The following is a 20,905-nucleotide window of genomic DNA, read 5'->3' on the forward strand; positions in this document are numbered from 1 at the left end:
GCCAATGTGGAAGCGGTGGTCTACCAGTTTCCCCTTGACAATGGAGATGCTTCTAGACATTCAAGGCTTTAATCTTCATGCGATCTTCAAGCTCAATGTTTTCCTGGAGCTTGTCTAAACACAATTATCATGCAAAATGCTTCCTATCTACGTGATGTCTGTCTGCGCTCCTGAATGTGATTGTATGCACTGATGTATGATCATATTGCTGCTTGTGTATGTTTTGATTATATGTGCTGTCTCTGCATGATTGTACTGATGTTTCACTGTTCTCTCTTATTTTTATTGATTTTTTTTGTCTCCTCGCTGTCCTAACGTTCTCTTTTTAATCAATGTGCTGTAATATATTGTTTGTTTTTTTAGGGTGCCCATTGTCATTTGGCCGGGGACTACAGCAGGATATTAGCCATGTTGGCTAAAGTTGCCCTTTTTACTGTTATTGATACAGTTGATAAATTGGGATTGTCCTCGACATAATAAACTAATAAACTAAACTAAAGTAAACTAAACAATAAAACACTGTTGTCACCATGACGCACTTGTGATGCATCATGGTAACAACAAGTGGAAAAACATAAACACAAATAAAACACACATGTCATCCATCAAACACAACTCAAAATTGATCACACTTGTTTCTCATGATGTGACAACTAATATAAACCACTTTAGAATGCAAGGAGACAAAGAGTGATCATTTCTGATGACATTCATACACACAACATGTCTGTGTGTATGGCATGGCAATGAGGGAGACTAAAGGGTCCAACCAAACATCAGTAGATTGTCCATAATCTGTCGATTTGCATCACGAACTCTATATACATACTGTATGAATGTATTTTGGCTAATCATTTATTCAATTGTGAGATTGTTAATTACTTTATCATATCACAGTGGTCTGGTAGTCTACAACAGTGATTTCTTTATCTCCAATGTAAAATATCCAATCATCATTACAAATGTCCTCACAGTTGTCACTGTAAGAGGTCTTTATTTGAGCTTGGGCATTAGCTAGACTTCGATCCACCATCGTCAGCTTGTACAAAATGTTGATGCAGTTACATCACATCACATCACTCATTCTGTCCTTTTTATTACTTTTATTGTTCCAATTACATCTCCAATTTATTGACATGGTATTGAGATACTGTATGCAGATGGAGACCGCGAGTCATCCACGGTCAAAGTTTTTGACCTAAGGTGACCAGCAGTTGGCTTTTAGAGTCACCTTCTGTCCTAGCTGATACCAACTCTAAATGTTTATTTTAAACACATTTTTGTCTTAGAGTGTGGTTGATATGTATTTTATTGAGAGTTTTTATCCCAGATAAAGTCAAATTGAAATAATAAGTAATTTAGTTTCAGTTAAGTTAAAAACAAAAACATTGTCTGGGTCAGATTTATGTTCATCTTTATGATAAATAGAGTTATTCACTTGTCCTGCTTTGAATAGGCCTATAATTACTGAGCTGTATTGGGCTTATTAAAATCGAAGGGTTATACTTTAATCTCTCGTCAAGTTACTTTAAGAACATAATAAAACAAAGAGTAGGAATCATAAGAAAAAAACACCAAGGTTAGCTATACTAAATTAAAATATCAGGACTTTGATCCACAGACGTCTAAGGTCATTTTAATGATAAATGAGCGATATTTATCTGACCTAAATTACAGCCATGCACATGGTGCATGTTGTGAACAGCACAAACTGCTGCACTGTGTATAATCCTATAGTCCAGACTTTGCATTATCTTATCAAAACATGCTCTAATAATCAATCATTGCATTTATTGAAACCTGATTGGAAAAAAGGCAGCACCACCTCCTTTCTCCGGGCACAACCAGCTGTATAAAAGCATGAAAGTTGCTGCTGCACTTTAGGTCGTCATCAGATCTCAGGTGTGTTTACAAGAGCAACACTGTTGTGATTGGGATAAGCTTGAGAACGGTTGCTTTCTTGTGTTGCTTCCCTCCTTGACTTTGGTTCACTTTTTGTCTTGCAGTAATCCAGTGAAGGTGTGAGAAGACAATTCAGGATGGCCAGGCTCACTATTCTTGCAGGTGGTTATGTTCACAATTGTATGACTTTATGTAGATAATAGATGCACACATTTTTCTTCATTAACATGTTCTACATTTGTTTGTTCTTAAGGCTTGTGTCTGGTGATTTGCCACCTGGGTAAGCTCGAATACTCATCATTTGTATTTGATGTTGCACTTTCAGCATCACTGAAATCAGTTCCTCTTTAACAATTCTTCACTCCCAACACAGGATCTGCCTCCCGCATGGAGTGCTACTTCACCAACTGGTCCCAGTACAGACCAGGTGAGGGCAAGTATATGCCACAGAATGTGGATCCCTTCCTCTGCACCACCCTGATCTATGCCTTCTCCATGATCAACCACAACAACGAACTGGTTACCTACGAGTGGAATGATGACGTCCTCTACAAGGCCTTCAATGCTCTTAAGACCAAGTAAGTGGCTGAAGTTGAGGTACCCTTGTACACAATAGAGCAATCCAATGTCTTGAGAAGAAGCCATAAGCAGGGTAGTGATGCAGAGCCAAGGTCAAAGATGTTTCCAATTGTAAAATGCAATGTAACAACTCGGGCCTAAAAGACCCATGGTTGAAGAATATTATTACTGGTACAAGGAACTGCAACCTTAAATAAAATCAGATGGAGATATAATTAATCTTCTTGGCTGTTTCCAGGAATCCTCATCTGAAGACACTGCTTGCTGTTGGTGGCTGGAACTTTGGTTCAAGACAGTGAGTAACATTTTATACCATATTGTCTAGCTAACCAGATAATATAAGTAAAAACTGAAAATGTGTTAATCACACAACTTATTTTCAAGCAACAATAATTATGCATGCCTTTCAAAATGTTTAAATCAGTTATGTCCCAAATGCTAAGAGCTGCTAACTGGGATATTTGCCTAGCTATCCTAAAAGTTTTAACAGAGCTTGTTTTTGTCTGAAGGTTCTCCATCATGGTGTCCTCTCCAGCCAACCGTCAGAAATTCATTCAGTCTACAATCAAATTCCTGAGGACTCATGGATTTGATGGTCTTGATCTGGATTGGGAGTATCCTGGTGCTCGTGGAAGTCCCCCAGAAGACAAACAAAGCTTCACTCTGCTCTGCAGGGTAAGTGCAGATCTCTTTACACCTTAAGCCTGCAGCTTAGAGTTTCTGTCACATGGTTTAGATCATGCTCGACATCTTTCTTACTACCCCTTTGGTATGTCTTTGCAGGAACTGGTTGCTGCCTATGCAGCTGAGGCCAAGTCCACTGGCAATACTCAGCTCATGCTGACTGCTGCTGTGTCTGCTGGGAAGGGAACCATTGATGGTGCATATGAGATCGCCGAGATTGCTAAGTGAGCGTATTTCCATGAATGCCTCTTGACAGAGATTATTGGGAGTTCTGAACAGGTTTTTGATATGAGTCTTGCTGTTGCACCTGTTTGTCTCCAGGGAACTGGACTTCATCAATGTGATGACCTATGACTTCCATGGGACCTGGGAGAAGTTCACTGGACACAACAGCCCTCTGTTCCGCGGTTCCCAGGACGAGGGTGACCTCATCTACTTCAACACTGTAAGTACACACTGGGAAGCCCAAACTTTCAGACGATTATACACCATAAATCAATATCAATGTTGGACCAAAGATTTAGTATCAGTTGACAGGCCCTAGTTTTTACTTTATTTTCACTTCACCTCTTCTGTCTACTTTTGTATAGGACTATGCCATGAAGTACTGGAGAGACAATGGCACCCCAGTGGAGAAGCTGAGGATGGGATTTGCTGCTTATGGTCGCACCTTCCGTCTGACATCATCAAACACTAATGTCGGAGCCCCAGCTAGCGGCCCTGCATCGGCTGGACCATACACACGTGAAGCTGGATTCTGGGCCTACTATGAGGTACGGTTTATATGAGACAGGAGCAAACTCTTTACAGCATGATGTGCATGGATTTAATCCCCTGTCATGTTGTCTATGATCTAGGTTTGTGGATTCCTGAAAGGCACAACTGTTCAGTGGATTGAGGACCAGAAAGTCCCTTATGCCCACAAAAACAACGAGTGGGTAGGATTCGACAACAGGGAGAGCTATGAGATCAAGGTATGTGGAACATCATCTCTATATCTTTACCACATTCACAGTGTGTCCAAGGTAGTCACACCAGTCTCTGTTTATTTCTACCCCAATAGGTGCGCTACCTGCAGGAGCAGAAGTTTGGAGGTGCCTTTGTGTGGGCCCTCGATTTGGATGACTTTGCTGGACGATTCTGTGGAGAGGGCAGCCACCCTCTTCTGGCTCATCTCCGCAAACTTCTTAATATTGGTAAGTTAGAGTTATTGGTTATCACTTTTTTAAATTATTATTTTTTTATTTTTACCAAATGTTTAGCAAATTTTTTTGGTAGTACATTTCCCTTATTTTTTATATCATGGTACACTGCATGCCTCTGCCAAGGCCAAACAATCATATATCTGTCAGAACAAGATTATCATGCAGAAGTTTTACACCAAGAGCCAAACATTATTTCCTGATGAAATTTCCAAGCTTCTTTTGAGAGGATCTACGTAGTAACCCATACCTCCACTAATTTCAATGCAAATCAGTTCAATATATTCTAAAACAAAATTGCACTCTGCTGATAACTGCATTAAAGAGGACTACAGCCATCCTGACTTTGCGCCTTGACAAGAACTCACTACACTCACAACACTACTGTCATTTTCATTTTTACGGAGTAATTGTGCAGTACTGGCTCCAGTGCTGAGTATTTAATAAAGTCAGTGTCCAATTCTAGACAAAAATTTCTTGATATTTATGCTTCAAACCTACTGAGTAACAAATATTTCTTCTCCCTCCCTCATCCAGAGCTCCCCCCACTGCCCCCTACCACCACTCCTAAACCTGGTGCCTCCACCACTACCCCAAAAACCACCACCACTACCACCACCCATCCCCCAGGACCTGGTTTCTGCAACGGCAAACCTGACGGCCTGTACGCTAACCCAGATGACAAGACCACCTTCTACATGTGTGCTGCTGGCATCACTCACCTGAGGCATTGCGGAAGCGGATCTGTCTTTGACGATAGCTGCAAGTGCTGTGTGTGGCCCTGAGGCATGAGAGGAGACAGTGTGTATTACAATTGATGCAAATGTCAGCCATTAAACCTGACTGAACAAGTTCTCACATCCACTGTGTTTACAGTCATTTACCTAAATGAGTCATTATTATTATAGATATGGAATATTTTCATGTGAAATTAGTGAGATTTTGCAGATTGCAAAAAAATGTATCGAAGTATTTTGGTACTAATAGCTGGGTGCTGGCTTATTTTTGCAGTCTATTCATTTTAATCTGCTAGTTCCGCCATGCTGTTTTCCACAAACCTAAATTTTGGAGTTTTCTCATAGAGTTTGGTGTTGGTGTCACTCCAGCACCATTTTCAGTGTGATATGCTAGTTTTTGTACTAAAACATTGTTGATACTGTACCGGGCTTTGAGTATAAACACAAATGTCTGTATATGTCTAAAACAAACCCTCTCAATTACAACATTTCATCTCAACATAAAATGCTGCAAGAACTTTGTACAAATATAAAGTCAAAATTAACAATGAATAAATGTTTACTAACACCAACAGCGTGATACTAATGAGTCCCAGCTTTGCATACACATCACTATGAGTACAGAGGCTCAAATAGTGAAAACAACACTTGTACAATCAGTGTATGATGACAGGTTTTTATCACTTATCAGTTTGTCAGATCAGGGGTGAGATAGCAAAACATCAAAGGTGCATATGAGACTGAAGACAAGATAATTAGTCTGCTACTGAGTCTACACCACAAAGAACAACAGTGTTTATGGTTCATGATAGGAACTATTGCAACTCGGCCTCTTGTAGATGATATGATGCAGACTCACAAACCACTGCATTGCTTGACTTAATCAACAGAGAAGAGATTATTTAATTTATAACAAAAGTAACAATAATCATAACTTGGGTCACCTGGGAGATAATATATGTGTGAAGGGGCAGCATCAACATCAATTACAATGTGAAGATGATCTAGCAAACCCTGTCCAATGACCAAGCCACATTTCACTGATAACATTTGTCATATTTGTATACGTATTTGGATCTATCACCTTTTATTAGCCTAAATTAGCAAATGATTGAACCAATGTTCAATTAATAGTACTTACTCTTGTGCCTTTGAACAGTAACTTGTTGCTTACAAAGTGCCTATACATTTGGTCTTAAAGCAGATATCAGTGGAATGTTTTTGTTAATATAAGTCCTAAATAGTCCTATTTTCCGTCAGCAATCACTTACATGAAGTATTTCAGCCTAAACACGAGTCTCTCCGTCACTCTGCTCTGCTGTAACCCGAGGAGAAAATGTTCCTTGTGGGATACAAGTGTTATCCAATGAGGGGAGAGAACGGCATGAAGGGCTGTGTGTGCAGCCAAGGGATGCGCGTGAATGTGGTGACGTAGCACGAGGACCAATTGATGCCTGACAAGGGCGGGGGCTGCTAACTCATGGTGCGTTCAAGGAAACTCGTACTTTGTGTTTTTCCTTCCTGTGAAGTCATACCAGTTCGATCTGGTACGAGTTCACGGGTCGGAAGTTACGAGTGGCCGTTATAGGGAACTTTCACAGACAACAGGACGGTAAAAACACGAGCTACGGGTTACCTGGAACGCTACCAAGTCGTAGTTGTGACTTGAAGCTGTAACTTACGGTTTCAAAAGCCTGCCTTGAACACAGCATTAGCCGAAACGGCCGTGCCACTGATATCTGCTTTAACTGAATTATACCATATTCACACTTCAGATCATTAAATAAAGGTCATGATGTGATAGAAATACAAACATTGAACATTTCATTGGATCTAAAAGCCATACATCATTATGCTTCTTGCTGGTCTGTGCTTTTGGAAGGTGCATTACTGATGGACTGATCTTTTTTGGCTTTTTTTAAGCAGTTAATGATGCACAGAACATCAAAAGCTGTGTATTTACTGTATGCTTATTTTACAAACGTTTAGAAATCACAAAAAAAAACAACACAAGTTCAGAAATTGGTCTTATTTTCTGCCTCTTAACACCAGGAGGAAACATTATGGTCATAGCACTAAGAAACCACTGTAAAATATTCCAGATTATTGCAAAAAATTCAAACCTCAAGGTTAGTTGAGATGTGAGAGTCATGAGCTCACTATCACTCTGAGAAGCGAAATATACAGTGAACTGATTACAGGTTCAACAGATGAACAGTGAACTGAACCTTCATGCAACATGAAACACCACAGGGGACAGTTTTATCTCCTTTTTTATTTTTGCTTTATACAACTGATTACAGACATAGTCAGCCATCCTGTCTAATACAGAAGTTTTCAGACAACACTGCACTTGTGGGTCTGCTTAAGCATGGCAATGAAGTGGCCTATAAAAAAGAGGCACACTCATTTGCCAAATGGTGCGATACAAATTTTTTTACAGCTGAATGTGGGTAAAACAAAAGAGCTAATTATTGATTTTAGAAAGAAAAAAGAGGAGGCTGTCCCAGTGACAATTAATAATCAAACAATAGAAATTGTGGAGTCCTACAAATATCTTGGTGTCCATTTGGACAATAAGCTCAACTGGAAGGAAAACACTGGGGTCTTATTAAGGAAGGCTCAGTCTAGGCTCTTCTTTCTTAGGAAACTTAGATCCTTTGACATTAGCCCAAGGCTGCTGGGCATCTTCTACCAGGGCATCCTGGCTAGTGTATTATTTTATGCTGTTCTGTGCTGGGGAGGCAGTATATCCATTGACGACAAGAACAGAATTAATAAGATGATAAAGAGGGCTGGCTCGGTGATTGGTTTTAATCCAGACAAGCTTGAGGTAATAGTGGAGAAGAGAACAAGGACCAAGTTGAAAACAGTCCTTCTCTATGATAACCACCCACTCCACAATATATTTAAGGATCTTAAAAGCTCCTTCAGTGAGCGGTTAGTGATGCCTCAGTGTTCTACTGAACGACTTAGACGCTCCTTTGTTCCTGCAGCAATCAGATTTTTTAACCACAAATAGCGGTTGTCTGTTGTTGTTGTTGTTGTTTGTTTTTAATCTTCTGGAGGTGTATATTTATTTATTTATCCTTGCCTATATCAATATCAATTTAAATCACTTGCTCTGAGCAGCCTACTCTGTCGTATGAAGTATCCAATCATGTTGATAAGTTTTGTGCAATGGTATGGAACTGTTTGTATTGTTTGTTAAGTGGATGTTTTTATTGGGTGGCAAAGCAGGTTCCCCTTGGGGATCAATAAAGTTTTCTAATCTAATCTAATCTAACACCATAAATCAAGTGTTTTTTCTTTTGATATTTTATGATGACCTAATAATATTTATCTGTCCCCGCCCCCAGCCCTCGTTGGTCTGTCTAGGAAAAGGATAAAGGTGAATAATCAATGATTATTGATTCAGATATTTTTTCCTCTTTTGTTAAATTATTATTTTATTTCCATCATTTTCCATATGGAACTTAAACTGCACGACTGAATAAAATAGTCACCATTGCATTAAAAAACACATACACAAAGACACACGTGTGCAACAATTCACATGGGCAATGAAATGATCACTGAGACTCTGTGCTCTGACACCGCTATACAGTAAAGTGCATGTCAACAACAGTGCCTCTTACATGTTGGCCAGATCACAGAAAAACAGCAAAACTAAAAGTAAGAAAACACAGGAATGCACTGTCAGTAACCATGCCTTGCGTGTGTGTGTGCTTTGTGAGGAATAACTTACATAATGGCCATCAACACAAAGTACTAACACTCAGTGGACCACTTTGGCATTACAGTTTTTCTCCATTGGTTTGGCTAATTTCTTCTTCTTAAAGCAGAAATTACATTCTCAAAATAACATGGACAAACCTCCAAACCACTTGGCAATTGTTTACAACAAAATTGAATTTCTCATTAATTTCATCAAATTGCAAATGTCTTAGTACATCTTTGCAAATGATTACAGTTTTTCTGAATTGCTAAAACACTAATTTCTGTTGTGTGTATTCACCTAGTAAAACACTATTTGCAAATGTCAGTCATTCCTTTTTAGAAAAGATCTGTTGTGTAGGACTAGATGTTGATATCCCTCAATATTTGTACTAGAGGTACCGATGAGACTCTGTAGGACGGTTAATTGAGTGATAGCATCCTTTGGGTTGTCAAGTGGGCACCCTCCTTCTGGTGTTTCACTGATAGGCCCACGACACCTCCAGAGGGTTCAGCAGTGAATCCCAGTGTCCCATGTTCACTCCATAGATGCCATCAACTCAACTTGATGGCCCAGGTGGAGTACTTTCTCTTCATCTCTTCACAGTCACTGGGTCCACTTTTCAGCAGCCTTGGAGAGGTCCTTGACTGCCTGCCAGTGGGCCTTCCCTCATACTACTGTACCATCTCCCTGAGTAGCCTGGATGTTGAGGTGGCTACAAACCCTCTGCAGCCTATCTCCACTGGGCGTACCTTCGCTTTCCAGGCTTGTTGTTGAGTGTCGGATGCGAGTTCAGCATACCTCAGCTTCTTCTGCTCATAAGCCTCCTCCACTGCACCCTTGATGATGTACACAAGCTTGAGCAAGGCTGATCACAGAACAAGGTTGGTGGATGCGACCTCAGCTTGGAAGCAGAGTTTCTTGTCCAAGTCTGCCAGCAGCTTCCTGGACTTGGACATAGAGGGCATGTGGGGTCTTCGCCATACCACTGACTTAGGTTTGCAGGACATCGTAGACAGCCCTGATGGCAAGCTCGCCCTGAATGCCTCCATCTCCCACAGCTCTTTGCAGGAGATCTACTTCTTCTCCAATCCTTCCCATGCCATCCACTGCCCTTGCTCTGCCTGCGCCACAGCTTGTGTGCACCTTTGCGCTTCCTCTTCCCGACGTACCTCCTGGACCACCAGCTTGCGTCTCTAAGATGGGGTGGCCTTGCTCCAGGTTTGTGTGCTGGCCCCAAGGCCAAGACCACTCCTCCCCTCCTGCACTCAGCCCATGATGTCCCTGTGTCTGAGTGCTGCCTTTGCCTGCTCAGTTGCGGCCATTGGGGTCCACTTCCTCCCGGTGGCCAAGAAGGGGGCAGCCTGGGCTACAAATGGATCACTCAAATCCAGTAGCATCATCTCAAATCTGACTTTGGCGCACTTGTACTCCTCTGTCAGACTGGAAATGGGCAGGTGTAACATCCCTTTGCCATAGAGCCCAACACTGCTGAACACCTGGGAAGAGCTGACCAGTCTCTCCAGTTTTTCCACCTTTGAGAGCGGGACTTCATAGAGGGTTAGTGGCCACAGGAGACGTGGAAGAAGTCCATACTACATGCACCAGAGCTTCAGCTTGCCAGGCAGCAGGGTTCTGTCAATGTTCCCCAGGCTGCTGGCTACCTCCGTCCTGAGCTGCACCACCTGCTCTTTGCCTTTGAGAGAGGCATCATACCAACGACCTAGGCTCTGCAGGATTCTCGGAGACCGTTGGAATGTGCTCCTTGCCAATGTGGAAGCGGTGGTCTACCAGTTTCCCCTTGACAATGGAGATGCTTCTAGACTTTCAAGGCTTTAATCTTCATGCGATCTTCAAGCTCAATGTTTTCCTTGAGCTTGTCTAAACACAATTATCATGCAAAATGCTGTGATGTCTGTCTGCACTCCTGAATGTGATTGTATGCACTGATGTATGATCATATTGCTGCTTGTGTATGTTTTGATTATATGTGCTGTCTCTGCATGATTGTACTGATGTTTCACTGTTCTCTCTTATTTTTATTGATTTTTTTTTGTCTCCTCGCTGTCCTAACGTTCTCTTTTTAATCAATGTGCTGTAATATATTGTTTGTTTTTTTAGGGTGCCCATTGTCATTTGGCCGGGGACTACAGCAGGATATTAGCCATGTTGGCTAAAGTTGCCCTTTTTACTGTTATTGATACAGTTGATAAATTGGGATTGTCCATAATCTGTCGATTTGCATCACAAACTTTATATACATACTGTATGAATGTATTTTGGCTAATCATTTATTCAATTGTGAAATTGTTAATTACTTTATCATATCACAGTGGTCTGGTAGTCTACAACAGTGATTTCTTTGTCTCCAATGTAAAATATCCAATCATCATTACAAATGTCCTCACAGTTGTCACTGTAAGAGGTCTTTATTTGAGCTTGGGCATTAGCTAGACTTCGATCCACCATCGTCAGCTTGTACAAAATGTCAGTTACATCACATCACATCACATCACTCATTCTGTCCTTTTTATTACTTTTATTGTTCCAATTACATCTCCAATTTATTGACATGGTATTGAGATACTGTATGCAGATGGAGACCGCGAGTCATCCACGGACAAAGTTTTTGACCTAAGGTGACCAGCAGTTGGCTTTTAGAGTCACCTTCTGTCCTAGCTGATACCAACTCTAAATGTTTATTTTAAACACATTTTTGTCTTAGAATGTGGTTGATATGTATTTTATTGAGAGTTTTTATCCCAGATAAAGTCAAATTGAAATAATAAGTAATTTTGTTTCAGTTAAGTTAAAAACAAAAACATTGTCTGGGTCAGATTTATGTTCATCTTTATGATTAATAGAGTTATTCACTTGTCCTGCTTTGAATAGGCCTATAATTACTGAGCTGTATTGGGCTTATTAAAATCGAAGGGTTATACTTTAATCTCTCGTCAAGTTACTTTAAGAACATAACAAAACAAATAGTAGGAATCATAAGAAAAAAACACCAAGGTTATACTAAATTAAAATATCAGGACTTTGATCCACAGACGTCTAAGGTCATTTTAATGATAAATGAGCGATATTTATCTGACCTAAATTACAGCCATGCACATGGTGCATGTTGTGAACAGCACAAACTGCTGCACTGTGTATAATCCTATAGTCCAGACTTTGTTATCTTATCAAAACATGCTCTAATAATCAATCATTGCATTTATTGAAACCTGATTGGAAAAAAGGCAGCACCACCTCCTTTCTCCGGGCACAACCAGCTGTATAAAAGCATGAAAGTTGCTGCTGCACTTTAGGTCGTCATCAGATCTCAGGTGTGTTTACAAGAGCAACACTGTTGTGATTGGGATAAGCTTGAGAACGGTTGCTTTCTTGTGTTGCTTCCCTCCTTGACTTTGGTTCACTTTTTGTCTTGCAGTAATCCAGTGAAGGTGTGAGAAGACAATTCAGGATGGCCAGGCTCACTATTCTTGCAGGTGGTTATGTTCACAAATATGAATGTTGATATATACGCACAAATTTTTCTTCATTAACATTTCCTACATTTGTTTGTTCTTAAGGCTTGTGTCTGGTGATTTGCCACCTGGGTAAGCTCGAATACTCATCATTTGTATTTGATGTTGCACTTTCAGCATCACTGAAATCAGTTCCTTTTTAACAATTCCTCACTCCCAACACAGGATCTGCCTCCCGCATGGAGTGCTACTTCACCAACTGGTCCCAGTACAGACCAGGTGAGGGCAAGTATATGCCACAGAATGTGGATCCCTTCCTCTGCACCACCCTGATCTATGCCTTCTCCATGATCAACCACAACAACGAACTGGTTACCTACGAGTGGAATGATGACGTCCTCTACAAGGCCTTCAATGCTCTTAAGACCAAGTAAGTGGCTGAAGTTGAGGTACCCTTGTACACAATAGAGCAATCCAATGTCTTGAGAAGAAGCCATAAGCAGGGTAGTGATGCAGAGCCAAGGTCAAAGATGTTACCAATTGTAAAATGCAATGTAACACAACTCGGGCCTAAAAGACCCATGGTTGAAGAATATTATTACTGGTACAAGGAACTGCAACCTTAAATAAAATCAGATGGAGATATAATTAATCTTCTTGGCTGTTTCCAGGAATCCTCATCTGAAGACACTGCTTGCTGTTGGTGGCTGGAACTTTGGTTCAAGACAGTGAGTAACATTTTATACCATATTGTCTAGCTAACCAGATAATATAAGTAAAAACTGAAAATGTGTTAATCACACAACTTATTTTCAAGCAACAATAATTATGCATGCCTTTCAAAATGTTTAAATCAGTTATGTCCCAAATGCTAAGAGCTGCTAAATGGGATATTTGCCTAGCTATCCTAAAAGTTTTAACAGAGCTTGTTTTTGTCTGAAGGTTCTCCATCATGGTGTCCTCTCCAGCCAACCGTCAGAAATTCATTCAGTCTACAATCAAATTCCTGAGGACTCATGGATTTGATGGTCTTGATCTGGATTGGGAGTATCCTGGTGCTCGTGGAAGTCCCCCAGAAGACAAACAAAGGTTCACTCTGCTCTGCAGGGTAAGTGCAGATCTCTTTACACCTTAAGCCTGCATCTTAGAGTTTCTGTCACATGGTTTAGATCATGCTCGACATCTTTCTTACTACCCCTTTGGTATGTCTTTGCAGGAACTGGTTGCTGCCTATGCAGCTGAGGCCAAGTCCACTGGCAATACTCAGCTCATGCTGACTGCTGCTGTGTCTGCTGGGAAGGGAACCATTGATGGTGCATATGAGATCGCCGAGATTGCTAAGTGAGCGTATTTCCATGAATGCCTCTTGACAGAGATTATTGGGAGTTCTGAACAGGTTTTTGATATGAGTCTTGCTGTTGCACCTGTTTGTCTGCAGGGAACTGGACTTCATCAATGTGATGACCTATGACTTCCATGGGACCTGGGAGCGGTTCACTGGACACAACAGCCCTCTGTTCCGCGGTTCCCAGGACGAGGGTGACCTCATCTACTTCAACACTGTAAGTACACACTGGGAAGCCCAAACTTTCAGACGATATACACCATAAATCAATATCAATGTTGGACCAAAGATTTAGTATCAGTTGGCAGGCCCTAGTTTTTACTTTATTTTCAATTCACCTCTTCTGTCTACTTTTGTATAGGACTATGCCATGAAGTACTGGAGAGACAATGGCACCCCAGTGGAGAAGCTGAGGATGGGATTTGCTGCTTATGGTCGCACCTTCCGTCTGACATCATCAAACACTAATGTCGGAGCCCCAGCTAGCGGCCCTGCATCGGCTGGACCATACACACGTGAAGCTGGATTCTGGGCCTACTATGAGGTACAGTTTATATGAGACAGGAGCAAACTCTTTACAGCATGATGTGCATGGATTTAATCCCCTGTCATGTTGTCAATGATCTAGGTTTGTGGATTCCTGAAAGGCACCACTGTTCAGTGGATTGAGGACCAGAAAGTCCCTTATGCCCACAAAAACAACGAGTGGGTAGGATTCGACAACAGGGAGAGCTATGAGATCAAGGTGTGTGGAACATCATCTCTATATCTTTACCACATTCACTGTGTGTCCAAGGTAGTCACACCAGTCTCTGTTTATTTCTACCCCAATAGGTGCGCTACCTGCAGGAGCAGAAGTTTGGAGGTGCCTTTGTGTGGGCCCTCGATTTGGATGACTTTGCTGGACGATTCTGTGGAGAGGGCAGCCACCCTCTTCTGGCTCATCTCCGCAAACTTCTTAATATTGGTAAGTTAGAGTTATTGGTTATCACTTTTTTGAATTATTATTTTTTTATTTTTACCAAATGTTTAGCAATTTTTTTTGGTAGTACATTTCCCTTATTTTTTATATCATGGTACACTGCATGCCTCTGCCAAGGCCAAACAATCATATATCTGTCAGAACAAGATTATCATTATTACCACACTAAATATTGCAGAAGTTTTACACCAAGAGCCAAACATTATTTCCTGATGAAATTTCCAAGCTTCTTTTGAGAGGATCTACGTAGTAACCCATACCTCCACTAATTTCAATGCAAATCAGTTCAATATATTCTAAAACAAAATTGCACTCTGCTGATAACTGCATTAAAGAGGACTACAGCCATCCCGACTTTGCGCCTTGACAAGAACTCACTACACAACACTACTGTCATTTTCTGGAGTAATTGTGCAGTACTGGCTCCAGTGCTGAGTATTTAATAAAGTCAGTGTCCAATTCTAGACAAAAAATAATGGATATTTATGCTTCAAACCTACTGAGTAACAAATATTTCTTCTCCCTCCCTCATCCAGAGCTCCCCCCACTGCCCCCTACCACCACTCCTAAACCTGGTGCCTCCACCACTACCCCAAAAACCACCACCACTACCACCACCCATCCCCCAGGACCTGGCTTCTGCAACGGCAAACCTGACGGCCTGTACGCTAACCCAGATGACAAGACCACCTTCTACATGTGTGCTGCTGGCATCACTCACCTGAGGCATTGCGGAAGCGGATCTGTCTTTAACGAAAGCTGCAAGTGCTGTGTGTGGCCCTGAGGCATGAGAGGAGACAGTGTGTATTACAATTGATGCAAATGTCAGCCATTAAACCTGACTGAACAAGTTCTCACATCCACTGTGTTTACAGTCATTTACCTAAATGAGTCATTATGGAATATTTTCATGTGAAATTAGTGAGATTTTGCAGATTGCAAACAAATGTATTGAAGTATTTTGGTACTAATAGCTGGGTGCTGGCTTATTTTTGCAGTCTATTCATTTTAATCTGCTAGTTCCGCCATGCTGTTTTCCACAAACCTAAATTTTGGAGTTTTCTCATAGAGTTTGGAGTTGGTGTCACTCCAGCACCATTTTCAGTGTGATATGCTAGTTTTTGTACTAAAACATTGTTGATACTGTACCTGGCTTTGAGTATAAACACAGATTTCTGTATATGTTTAAAACAAACCCTCTCAATTACAGCGTTTCATCTCAACATAAAATGCTGCAAGAACTTTGTACAAATATAAAGTCAAAATTAACAATGAATAAATGTTTACTAACACCAACAGCGTGATACTAATGAGTCCCAGCTTTGCATACACATCACTATGAGTACAGAGGCTCAAATAGTGAAAACAACACTTGTACAATCAGTGTATGATGACAGGTTTTTATCACTTATCAGTTTGTCAGATCAGGGGTGAGATAGCAAAACATCAAAGGTGCATATGAGACTGAAGACAAGATAATTAGTCTGCTACTGAGTCTACACCACAAAGAACAACAGTGTTTATGGTTCATGATAGGAACTACAGTATTACAACTCGGCCTCTGCTTGTCGAAGATATGATGCAGACTCACAAACCACTGCATTGCTTGACTTAATCAACAGAGAAGAGATTATTTAATTTATAACAAAAGTAACAATAATCATAACTTGGGTCACCAGGGAGATAATATATGTGTGAAGGGGCAGCATCAACATCAATGTGAAGATGATCTAGCAAACCCTGTCCAATGACCAAGCCACATTTCACTGATAACATTTGTCATATTTGTATACGTATTTGGATCTATCACCTTTTATTAGTCTGAATTAGCAAATGATTGAACCAGTGTTCAATTAATAGTACTTACTCTTGTGCCTTTGAACAGTAACTTGTTGCTTACAAAGTGCATTGAACATGCTACACATTTGGTCTAAACTATTCACACTTCGGATCATTAAATAAAGGTCATGCTGTGATAGAAATACAAACATTTAACATTTGAATGAATTACAAAGCATCTAAATACCATGATATACTTTTTGCTGGTCTGTGCTTTTGTAAGTTGTATTACTGATCAAAGAAAACATAGTGTCTTTAAACTGGACTGATCTTTTTTTGGCTTTAAAAAAAAATGAGTTAGCAGTTTTAATGATACACAGAACATCAAAACCTGTGGGTTTTCATTTATACTGAAGCAAGAGCAACCCTTAGATGCATAAGTGGGGTCAAAAATGACACCATGCGTTGTTATTCTTCAAAATCTTTGAAATTAAAAGTAATTATAATTTCATATTCCAGGTATTCCTCATAAAACATGTTTGTGACATGAGGCCATTTGTATTTAAAAAAAATATTTAATACATTTTAAGAAATTGCAGTTTTTGTAACACTACCCCACTCTTCCATAAGCGGGGTCAAAAATGACCCCAAGCATTTCCTATGGAATTTCCTAGGAACCTTTGATTCTTATCAACACTGACTGTCAGTATTGATAGATATCATAGATATATAAACGTAGATGCCGCCTCTGACGCTGCTGCCCATTGGAACGGATTGTCGCCGCCGCCGCCATCTTGAGGAGGAGGTGTCTAACTTTTACTTACTGTATCTGCAGACTGAATTTTCAACCGATTTTCAAGCCGTTTGTTTTAATATAATCACTACAATTCAGCTATATAGCTCACGTTAGCAGTTAGGGTTAATGTAAGTGCCATGAAACTGATTTAATATGGCCTAGCACAAATCATATAGGTAGCCTACAGTGGTTTACACTCACTCGCTGGCCTCATCACCATGGCAACCACAAACTCACAGCCGGGGGAAACAGCTGATAAGCCTAATTCATGGGTTGCAGTGACGTCACGTCGAAGGGACCGCCGCCATATTTGTGTCCGATTTGACAGGTCTCCTCATATGACAGCATCAAACCGCAGGATGGAAATGACAGTTTCTTGACAAAATGACAGGGTTTCATACATCCTGTCTGGGTTTATATCTCTATAACAACAGACAAACTATATATTATCCCACTTATTACACAGTTTATGAATTAATTAATTAATTTGAGACGTAATGTTGATCAAAGTCCTTAGTCCGGTCACTTCTCCGCTGTTTGCTCCTCACCCTCCTCCTGTCGACTCGTGTGTAGTTGTTTTCAACGAGCTTTTGATAATCAATCAGTAGATTGATGAATTATCATGTAAATGTTACGATGTGCGCATTTATGTCGTCCTGTCTGTCATAAGAGATTACGATACGGGACACGTTTGTGTCACGGACTCGCGGTGGCACAGACACAGCTGGTCACAGCTGTGTCACTGCGCTGGCCCGTCCGCTCTGTCCGCTCTGATCGCTCTGATCGCAGGTTTGGTTTCCAGCAGCGGTGAGGGAGGCAGAGAGCCTCCACTCTCCCTCTAACAAGCTACAAGTCATTTTTCTAATGTCACAATTAGTCTGAAGCTGGTAAAAATGAAACACAAGGTAAAAATCCTTGATAGTTCTTCTGCCCTGCTCCGCTGATCAGAGCGGCGTCCCTAGCAACGGCCCGTTTTACTTAGCAACGGTCTGTTATACAGAAATAAAAGACCCTAAATGCAGAATCAGTGAGTAATTAATAAGAAAGTAATCAAAATACAGAATTCAATATATCCATGTTAGGTTAGAAGTTAGGTTTAAAAAAAGTGAATCCCCTCTTTTTGTGAGACTTGTCACAGCCCATGCTGCCACTGATAGACTGCCTGCAGTCAACTATTTATTCCGCCTATAAATTTACGTCTTTTGGGATGGAATAAAACTGCAGTCCGGGGTTTTTTTTGGCGACTGCTATCACAGTCAACAGCACAATATAATCCTGGCATCTTTCAAATAACGTCAATTTTCGGTCTCTTGCTGATTTCCTCCTACTACTCCACTTGTTCTGGTAACGTGACGCTGTGATCTGTGCCCAGATCGCCCTGATTCGGACACAAATATGGCGGCGCAGAAACACAGTGACGTCATGTGAATCTAATGAATAGCCTACACATACAGGCAACAAAATAACAAACTATTAATATATTAACTACCGGTATATGCACTAAATGTAACACATATCCCACCCTATGATACGTTACGTTAGTTTCATTTATGTCAGATAACTTACCTACATCAAATTCAACAAGTTCATAATAGTTATATAATATAAAACAACCTATTACTTGAGAAAAGTTATTCCATGTCTCTTCGTTTTGGCGTTTCTTTCATGGGATGATCTGTACGCGGCACTAAAGTTTGGCATTTTGCCAGATTCACAGCTGTCAAACCCTCTGACTGTTGATTGCTTGTCAGGAGGAACTACTCCTCAAGATGGCGGCCGTGAGACATTCCAAACAAGCCCGAATGCGGCATCTACGTATATATATCTATGGATAGATATCACGTGACGTCACACAGCGTTCGCAGCCGGTCACAGCGCCATCTTGGGTACCGACTTCCAAAGGCAGTCTATGGGCTGTGACATCAAATCTCACAAAAATAGTGGATAAACCTTTTTTTATTACATGGCTCTATTGAATGTCGTATTCCGATAATTTATTGATATTTCTGATATTTATTTACATCTTGATTTTGCATTTAACAGTCTGTTATTCCTGTTTAACAGATCGTTGCTAAGTAAAATACACCGTTGCTAGGGACGCCGCTCTGATCAGCGCAGCACAGAAAAGAGAAACTATGCAGGATATTTACTTTGTTTCATTTTTACCGTCATTAAACAGCTTGGGAGACATGTAGCCTACGCCAAGGGAGGCTGCCTCACTCTACTGAGTGTGAGCAGCACGTACGTTCACGTTGCTTTCGTGAATTGTAAACACACAGACGCCCCCTCGGTTTTAGCGTCCAGCAGTTTAGCAGCTATTCAACAGCAGTGATGGATAACTGTACCGGAGAGGCTCAACATGAGCTTCATCTGAGGAATAAACAGCAGCTTTTACCTGACGGGAGACCGACGCCTGAGCTACGGTAGCTAACAGCTAGCAGCTTTTACCTACTTTCTCTCCCTCCCTCCCTCCCTCCCTTTCTTATACACGCACACGCGCGCACACACACACACACACACGGCCCAGGTTGTCTGTCATATCTGTTGTAAACCTTGTAATAACAGCTTGTTGAGTACAGTTAACACTATTGCTGCCTCGGTTTGAGTGTGGATTAATAGTTAACGGTTTGTTTAATGTGAGTGGTGGTCATCGCGTCCTGATGAGTTGGGTTTTAATAACAGCTGATAACGTAGCTGTGTAGATGGTGTGGATTGTGATGAGAAGGTGTTGCGCATATTAAGACTTATTTGTGCAAACCATTGTGCAAAACCTGTTTGTTGTGCCTTTTTGCGTGATAAGATGATTTGCCGAATTCTTCTTCCATTCCTGCAGCCTTTTGTCTCAATGTTAACGATGGCAAAATGTCCAGATATTTTATTACTTTATGAAAATGTCTGTGAGTTAAAAAAGAAAAAAGAAGTGGGCTACGCATTTTTGATTTGATTTGGCTTTTCGTGTATTTGGTTAAACACATATAAGTAACAGGAGAGAGACAGTGAGCGAGAGAGAGAGAGAGACGAGGAGAGAGAGAGAGAGGTCCGCTGGGTGAGCTAGATTAAGTTTTAACGGGAGAGAGAGCGGCGCACCGCGCTGTCAAAGATCGTCTCAGCAGAAAGGTGCTGGAGGTGTGTGCTTTCAAGGCAAGGCCATCAAAATGAGAAATATCCATATCCAAACTACATCAGGCAGCAGTCTTCTAGTCAGAGAGGATGTGGCTGCACTGAGCTGAATAGAGGTTAACTCAGTGTTCGGTACCCAGCATGGCGGCGGCCAGGTGGAACACACCGTGACGTCACCTACTGATAAGTATCTGTTACTGTCCCACTTACACATCTGATGTTAGCAGTCTCACCACCCAGGAGGTCATTTTTACACAGCAACATACATGTAAGTATTATCTTCATTTATGAACTTATTTTCCACATCCATGACTTTTCTGTGATAGAGTATAACATTAGTATTATTGTCATCAAATTAGCCTACTTTGTTGTTACAAAGTAGGCACTATTTAGCTAACTGCAAAGTAATGTTAGTACTTTGATGTTAGCTAGTATAGTAAAGTAGTTACATTACTGCATTTGTTGTGTAGAGAGTGAGACTCTCAATATACCTATAACTTCCCTGTAATAAAAGCTAACCCGTAGTAGCTACGATTATTGATTATTGATGTGATGTATATGGTGTGTGTGTGCGTGTGTGTGTGTGTG

At 40.9% G+C, this 20,905-nt stretch overlaps 2 protein-coding genes across 2 annotated transcripts; both read left to right on the forward strand.

The window, feature by feature from the left end:
• The first annotated feature begins 1,999 nt into the window (after nt 1–1,999).
• LOC146987435 (acidic mammalian chitinase-like) lies at nt 2,000–5,224 on the forward strand. Its single transcript, XM_085776622.1, has 11 exons — nt 2,000–2,064; nt 2,156–2,182; nt 2,276–2,480; nt 2,720–2,776; nt 2,991–3,156; nt 3,265–3,389; nt 3,487–3,610; nt 3,756–3,938; nt 4,023–4,139; nt 4,229–4,361; nt 4,905–5,224. Exons 1-11 carry the CDS (start codon nt 2,040–2,042, stop codon nt 5,150–5,152), a joined length of 1,410 nt encoding a protein of 469 aa, XP_085632748.1. The 5' UTR covers nt 2,000–2,039; the 3' UTR covers nt 5,153–5,224.
• Nucleotides 5,225–12,251: 7,027 nt separating this feature from the next.
• LOC146987436 (acidic mammalian chitinase-like) lies at nt 12,252–15,481 on the forward strand. The gene is made up of 11 exons (XM_085776614.1): nt 12,252–12,316; nt 12,401–12,427; nt 12,521–12,725; nt 12,967–13,023; nt 13,238–13,403; nt 13,512–13,636; nt 13,734–13,857; nt 14,002–14,184; nt 14,269–14,385; nt 14,475–14,607; nt 15,159–15,481. The coding sequence occupies exons 1-11, from the start codon at nt 12,292–12,294 to the stop codon at nt 15,404–15,406; spliced, it is 1,410 nt and encodes a 469-aa protein (XP_085632740.1). The 5' UTR covers nt 12,252–12,291; the 3' UTR covers nt 15,407–15,481.
• The last annotated feature ends 5,424 nt before the right edge of the window (nt 15,482–20,905 follow it).

This window comes from Trachurus japonicus, chromosome 5 (genome assembly GCF_045865225.1).
Source record: "Trachurus japonicus isolate A0001 chromosome 5, Traja_1.0".
Taxonomy (NCBI): Eukaryota; Metazoa; Chordata; class Actinopteri; order Carangiformes; family Carangidae; genus Trachurus; species Trachurus japonicus.